The sequence below is a fragment of the Crocodylus porosus genome, unplaced genomic scaffold (assembly GCF_001723895.1).
Source record: "Crocodylus porosus isolate Cpor-Errol unplaced genomic scaffold, CroPor_comp1, whole genome shotgun sequence".
Lineage (NCBI taxonomy): Eukaryota > Metazoa > Chordata > Crocodylia > Crocodylidae > Crocodylus > Crocodylus porosus.
In genome coordinates this window covers 7,610,676-7,617,839 of record NW_017728913.1, presented here as the reverse complement: position 1 = coordinate 7,617,839, position 7,164 = coordinate 7,610,676, and the positions used below count along the sequence as shown (strand labels likewise).

Genomic DNA, 7,164 nt, shown 5'->3' with positions numbered 1-7,164 from the left:
AGGTCCCTTCCAGCCCTGATGTCTATGAAATCTATGAAATCTATAATTTGCCCTCTGGCTTGTTGCCCTGGTAACCTGCACCTGGGTTTCTGTCTCTCTCGTTGGGCCCTCTCCCAGGCAGTTTCTGCTCGTCTAGGAGCAGGACACCCTAGTGCCGTGTGACACAGAGAAGTTCAGTTAGATTGGTCTTGCTGGACCTGAGCTAAGTTAGACTACCTCAGAGGTACACTCAACTGTGTTTGGGTTGGCAATTTGTAGATGGATCTGTCCTGAACTTCTCTACAGTTTGCATATAGATCCACCAAACTAGTGTAAGGTCCACAGCTGGGCGAGCTGAGTTAAATTGGGTGGCCATTTTTAAAGTTATCTAACTTCCCCCTCACCTCTCCAAATGTCTGTATGGAGCATTAATGTGCATGGTAAATAGGAAGGAGTAGGCTTTTATCTATTAGGAAAGAAAGAAGGAAACCTAGAGGCATTTACCTTTAGTATCTTAAAGCATAAGGTGGTATTTACTATGCCAGTGGTTCTCAATCTTTTTCAATTCAAAGCACTGTCATTGGACTCAAGGCACCCTTAGGAAAATTCTGGGTCTTAGCTTTGAGTTGTTTCTTGACTACACAAAATAGAGCAAGTCTTCTGTTGCAGAAATCTCAGAAAGACCTTAGCAAATCAGAATGCTTTTGTATTCTTTTTTGAAATCTCTCGATTTATCTTGTAGATCATGCGTAGGTGTTGTGTGGCACCCTGCAGAACACTTAAAAGGATCTTGTGGCACACATTGTTTGAAAATCCTGTTGAAAATCACTGTATTATATGGATAGTTTGTGTGGAGCCCACAGTATATGGAAAATGTATTCAAATATTTTTTAAACTGATGGCTTATGGTGGTTAGCCATGATGACATCTGAAGAGTTATAAAAAAAAGGCAAAACAAACCTGAACTTCATCATAATCCTTACCTTGACACACTCATCACAGATGAAAGAGACAGAGGTGAAAAAATATAGAGCTACAGTTAAATGTGCCTGAAGACCCAGTGGAATTTGGAATTTAGAAACAGTATTTTTAGAAAGAACAACTACCCAAGAATAACAGTAGCTACAGTAACCTATGAGACTGCAAAAGTGTGAATCAAGCAGCTATTGATTTCAGCAGCAATCATGTCTGCAGAGAGAAAAAACGTTGTGCTGATGATAGATGGGGTATTGGAGGTCAGCTCTTTTCAGCTTCCTTTGGAGAAAGTGCAGATGACTTAATTCAGTTTCTCCCATGGTGCAGTAATGATCAGCTGTATTTACTTGGAAAACTCCTGTTTGATAAACTTTTTATGCTTCTCCTCTCACCCAAGTTTTGAAGACAATTGCCCTGATTGAGTGTGTGGCAGGGCAAGAAGCATAAAATAGGAATAATTACAGATCCAAATGCTGAATGGAAGAGTCCCTTGATGGGATTTTGTAATGCAACATTAGCATACAGTCTTGTGTACGTTTTCTAAAGTGTATGTCTTGTGTATGTCTTCTAAAGTGTGTTGTACCTTGGCGAGACTTGACCAAAAATCTATGCTTATACAAATACAGTAGAATTTGATTTTTGTTTAATTTCTTTGTGCAAACTGTATCTCATAATGCTTTATAGAATTAGATAATACAATTATAACATTTTGTAAAAAAACCCCCCTAAAAGAATGGAAGATGGATAGGAAAGTGAAATATTTTTAGGTTAGGTTTAAGACACTTAGAGGTATGGAGATATAGGAAAGCTGTTCCAGAGAGTAGGAGCTACAGGGAAGGGTCTCTTGCAAAAACAGTAACAAGGCTGCATCGAAAAATAGAGGCCCATGCTATCAGTGGAGAGAATAAAGGTAGTATTCTATAGAAAAGGCAATGTACATGAGGTGAACTGGAACACTTTCATGTTAAAACTAAAAAGAAAGACTATACTGAACTCAGTGAAGGGGAACCAGTAAGTTGTTTGAGATGGAAGACAAAACTGTCCATGTGAGAAAACAGACACCAACTTTCTACACATACTGAACTCTAAGAAGATGGGAATTATGGAGGGCACAGGACAGGAAGTTGTAATAAGAAAAGAAAGAGGAGATAAGGGTGCAAATGGATTTTAAGTATCAGTTAACTCTGGTAAAGTCACAAAGGGGCAAGATGAGATGTGGAACTTAAGCTATAAGAAAACTTTAAAAAGTTATAGGAAAGAAAACTCAGCTTTAGCATGATACTAAAGATATAGGCAATAAATTACTGCTTTTGCTCAAGAGAAGCAAGTCCACACTTGAAACATTCAGGTGAGGGAGTAGATAAAACCGTAACATTTGTATAAATAGGTAAGAAAAGTAGAAATGGAAGGATCAATAAAGATGTTAAGTTTGAAAGTGGTAGGTAAAGTTGTAGGTATGTGGAGGTTACAGTGAAGAGCTGGATAAAATAGAACCAGGGAGCTGAGAGCTGAACCTTGCAAGATGCATAGGTAGGAGACATTTAGTGTAGAGATGGGTTCACTCCAGAAAAAGGACAGTTTGGGTCAGCTGATAAGAACAAAAATGTTGATAGAGCTGTGGGTAGTCCGAAAGTAAGGAGAGGCCCAAAATGTTGAAAGCAAAAGATCCTTAATCATCATGTACATATTAGGACATTAACTAGATTAAGAAAAGCTAATTCTGTACCATGGCTAGAACTACAGCCTTGGATCCCAGACTGAAAATACGTTGCTACCTGAAATGCACTTTAGAAGATGGGAGGGGTCCTTTTCCAACAATTTGCAGAGAAAAGTTAAAAAGAGAGTAAGATGGTAGGATTTCAGGGTCAGTGGAGTGTTTTCTTGGTTGATGGTTTTTATTTTTTTGAAGATACTAAGTCAAAGATACTAACATGAGAATTACTGACAGTTGTGGTATTTGCAGGGAGCAATGGTAGGCAACAAGAGTAGAAGAGTACTAAACATGGGAGTAAAGTTTTTAGAGAAACCAGTGCATGCTAACCTGTGTTGCTGCTCCCCCTCTTTTAAAGATGTTCTGCATTTCCAATGGCTGGAGAGTAGCCAATTAGTTCCTAATAGGGGTGCACTGATAAAGATTTTTCTGGCTGATACCAATGGCCGATTATTAAGTAGCCATATCAGCCAATACCGATCCGATTGCTGATATGCAGCCTGGTAGTTTGGAGAGCAGCATCCAGCTATTAGGTCTGTGGAGGGAAAAGGGTGTGGGGGAGGCAAGGGATGTGGCAGGGGGCAGATTGAGGCCTTTATGGTGAGGGAGGGAATGGGGCTGGGACGGGGCAGACACTGTAGGATGGAGCCGCAGGAAGTTCTTCTGGGGGGCATGGGAAGGATAGGGGGGGTGGCTCCCCATGCTGCATGCACCCCGGGGGGGGGGGCGGCATGAGCTCACTGAATTTGAGGGTAGGGTGAGGGTGGGCTGCCTGCTGTGGCCTTTTCCTGGAAGGAGGGGCCAAACCAGGGCTGTACGTGGGGTAGGTGTGGTTGAGACAGTTAGTGGCAGTGCTGGGAAGGGGGGGTTATGGGGTGGGCAACAGCTACCCCAAAATTTGTTGTAGCCACCCCATAGCTCACCTTCCCAGTGCCACAGCTGCCCACCCCTGCCCACCCCGAGTGTAGCCCTGGCCCAGCCTCCCCCCACCAGGAAGAGGCTGGCACAGCCCTGCCTGCAGTAGGCAGCCCGGCTTCACCCTGTGCACTAATCCAAGGGGCACATGCCCCCCATGCCTCCCCCGGGGGTATGCACAGTGGTGGGAACTTCCTCCCTTCCTGCCCCACCAGGTCCCCAGACAAGCTCCCTGCAGCTCCATCCTGCAACCTGTCTTGTCCTGGCTGGGTAGTACCTGCCCCTGGCCCCGCCCCAGCCCCACTCCCTACCTCACCGTGAGGGCCTTAAGTTTGCCCCCACTACCCCTTCCCTCCTCCATGCCCCTTCCCTCCCACAGACTTACTAGCCAGATGCTGCTTTTCATGCTGCCAGGTTGCATACCTGGCTATAAGCATGTATGTGGCATTTATCTGTGACATTATCAGCTAAATTGGCCATAAAAAATGATTGCTGATAATATCAATTTTCTTTTTATTGGTGCCAATATGATATGGACTGATATATTGGTGCACCTCTAGTTTCTAATAGTCCCAATCCCTTATTTCAGCTTGCCGAGGCTTATCAATAGCTTCCTATTCCTGACAGCTTCTACACTCTCTCTCTTCCCTTGGGAACAGCAAGAGAAGTCTTTTATGCCTCTGCTGTTCTGACTAATCATCCGTTTGGGCCAGGAAGGAATTTTTCCTGTCAAGCCAAATTGTCAAGAAGGTTAATATGGCATCAGGGAAGCACCAGTTGGGTTAAGAGCAATAGAATTCAATATTAAAAAGGTAAAACTTTTGGCTTGTCACAGCTTGCAGCTTATGTCCTGTGTAGGTTAAGGTTGAAAGGGCCAGCTCCTAGACATAAATGAAACTGGGATTTTCACTGCTGGACCCTTCTCTGATAGCAGCAAGGAAAACTGATGTCTCTGAAGACTAAGGCCAGGTACAGACATTACACTTTTATTGGTATAAGAGATCAGAAACTGGTCTATACCTGTAACAGAAGAGGTTTGGCGCACACAGACTGGTTTAAAAATAGTGGACCCCGATCAAAGATTTGCTTCGCCTCTCCCCACTGCCCTCTGCCAAAGGGCAAATGTGTTCAGTTTACTACTGATCTAAACTATGCCACTTACAGAAAATCGCATAACTTAGATCGATTCTGCCTAAGGCTTTTTGAATGTCTGTACCTAGCCTGAAGTTCCTCTCCCCTGGGTGGCTTCTACAACCTGCCTCTTCACAGAAGCTGATGAACGGCTCCCAGTATGTTATTGGTTTGATATTATCATGAGATTCCTTTTGTCCGCATTAGAGTCAACTAAAGGGCATATGAGCACAGAGATGAGCATATAGCATCCCTTCCTAGCTTTAATAATGTTGAAGCCTGTCTGTTATTGCTTCACAAAACATCCCATATGTCTATTATTGCTTGACTTGCATGTCCTTTTTGGTGGATTCTATCATATAGGAATGAAGGGATCTAGGTGTAAAGAGACTTCACACAGCCAGAATTCTGAAAGAAAAATTACCATCATTTGTTCCCTCTGGTTATTGGTACAGCTTGGATGCTGGGATGTTTTAAATAAAATTCAGCCAAGTCTCATTCAATAGCATGCTCTTGGGCATGACTACAGAGCACTGTCAAAAGATTATATTTAGTTTTATAATGTATTAACATAAATTTGTATGTATATATACACACATATATGCCATAGAGACAAAAGCCCACAAAATACATGAAGTAATTTAAAGAGCAGGGTATTTTTTTAATATACATTAAACAATTCTTTTTGCTGTGTGTGTAAACATTTGGGAAATTGTGCAGCAGAAGGCACTTAATACTTTGACCTAGTAAATAATGTGCAGGCTTGTGTCTTCCACTTGTAACACAACCAGATGTTAAAAACAGCACTGTAGTTATTACCTTGCAACCTGGCCTACCAGATATTATAAATCTCATGGTAGGTTTCTGCAGCAGGCATGTTGTAGCTGATACTGCTCTATTTCATTCTTCTATTTAATAAAACAGTATCTATTTAGCAGACATAACAGCCAAACAACAAATTTCTTGCCATGTAACAAGAGCTGGTGGTAATGAAAGTTATGTCACATGTTTACATGTATGTAAGCAATATTTTCTATATATTATATTGTCAATAGTATTTTTATGGTTAATAACCCAAATAAGAACTTTATACTCATTTTAAACATTTGAACTTTGTAAGCATGAGACATAAAATCATTATGTGTATACAACTCTAATGGATTGCGGTATGAGTTCTGTCTTCATTTGCTGAAGCTATAACTTCAGCTCCATTACATGACAGTCTGTGAACTGCTGTTGACCATCTTCTGCGAAGAGTTCCAGACAGTCCTAGTAAGGTGTTTATGGTGTACCATTAATACTTCTGCACTCTCAATTCAATTTACATCCAAAACAGATATAGTTTGAATATAGGTTCATCTAGTTTAAGAGTTAAATAGAAAAAAAACTTTACTATGCAAAGAGTAAGAATATGTAGTATGTTAGATTTCTTTTTTGGTATCAGTCTATGCTGTGAGTGCCTAATGTTGGTGGTATGTGAGAAGGTCTGTACCAATCTTTGAATAGCAAAGTGCTTCAAATGCAAAATGTTCAGCTTTTGCATTGTCTCATCTTGCAAAATTAAGTTAAAAAAGTACTGGCACAGGTTCACTCATTTCCAAATAAAAGCTATTTAAAAATCATGCTAAACATGCTCTTGTACAGAGTATAACCACCACTCAATTCTTCCTTGGCAGAAGGGCAGAGATCAACTATATGCTCACAGATTCCACTTTTGACATCTTGCAAAAAATCCCATGTGAATAATTCTAATCAACCATCATGTAAAGACATGGTTGTGTACCAGTTCCACACTGGGCCATTCCTGACTGATTCATAGACAGCAAGCAGTCTGCACAGTGCAGAATGAGTCTTTCAACTGTACAATAAGATGAGTATAATTGTCAGAGACAGGAACATTGTCAGGAAGATCCCAATTCACAGAAGTTTAAATGTGTGGTCAATCTACTCGGTCACGTCTGTGTAATTAGGTAGAAGGGCACAAGAACGTCTGCATAGATTATATTTCATGGAATACTCATTGATTTCCTGTTTAAACAGCTTTTATGTGATACTTTTTGTCCTGATGGATTCTGAAGTGATGTCAAAGTTCTTTAGTTTCAGTTTATGCTGTCCTTATGGCTGCTTCGATCTATATGGTGGTTGTTCAACTCTTGATTTTTCCACTGAATGCTTGTTCCATTCATTGGCACTGAAGTCACTAGACTTTTCGACTGGTAGCAGCAACAGCACAGACATGACTAGAAAGAAAAAGGATTTTGAAGAACATCAATCTATAGGCCTGCACTCTGCCTTCAAGTTCAGAAGCATACATGGACCCTCAAATGAAGGCAGCTGATGACAGGCAGAGTTTGACCTTAAATTGCATGTAATGCTTTTAATTACTCTTCACAACACCAACAAATTAGGGGACCCTCCATTCTTGGTTTTGGCAAAACTTCCAGCACATCAAA

The 7,164-nt window shown here is 41.1% G+C and overlaps 1 protein-coding gene across 1 annotated transcript in view; it reads right to left on the bottom strand.

The window, feature by feature from the left end:
- Positions 1–5,204: 5,204 nt before the first annotated feature.
- Positions 5,205–7,164, bottom strand: part of EDNRA (endothelin receptor type A) — a 38,167-nt gene continuing 36,207 nt past the window's right edge. Inside the window, exon 8 of the mRNA XM_019534442.1 lies at positions 5,205–6,951. Coding sequence (XP_019389987.1) covers positions 6,811–6,951 — 141 coding nt within the window. The 3' untranslated portion in view covers positions 5,205–6,810. The remainder of the gene's footprint in view (positions 6,952–7,164) is intronic.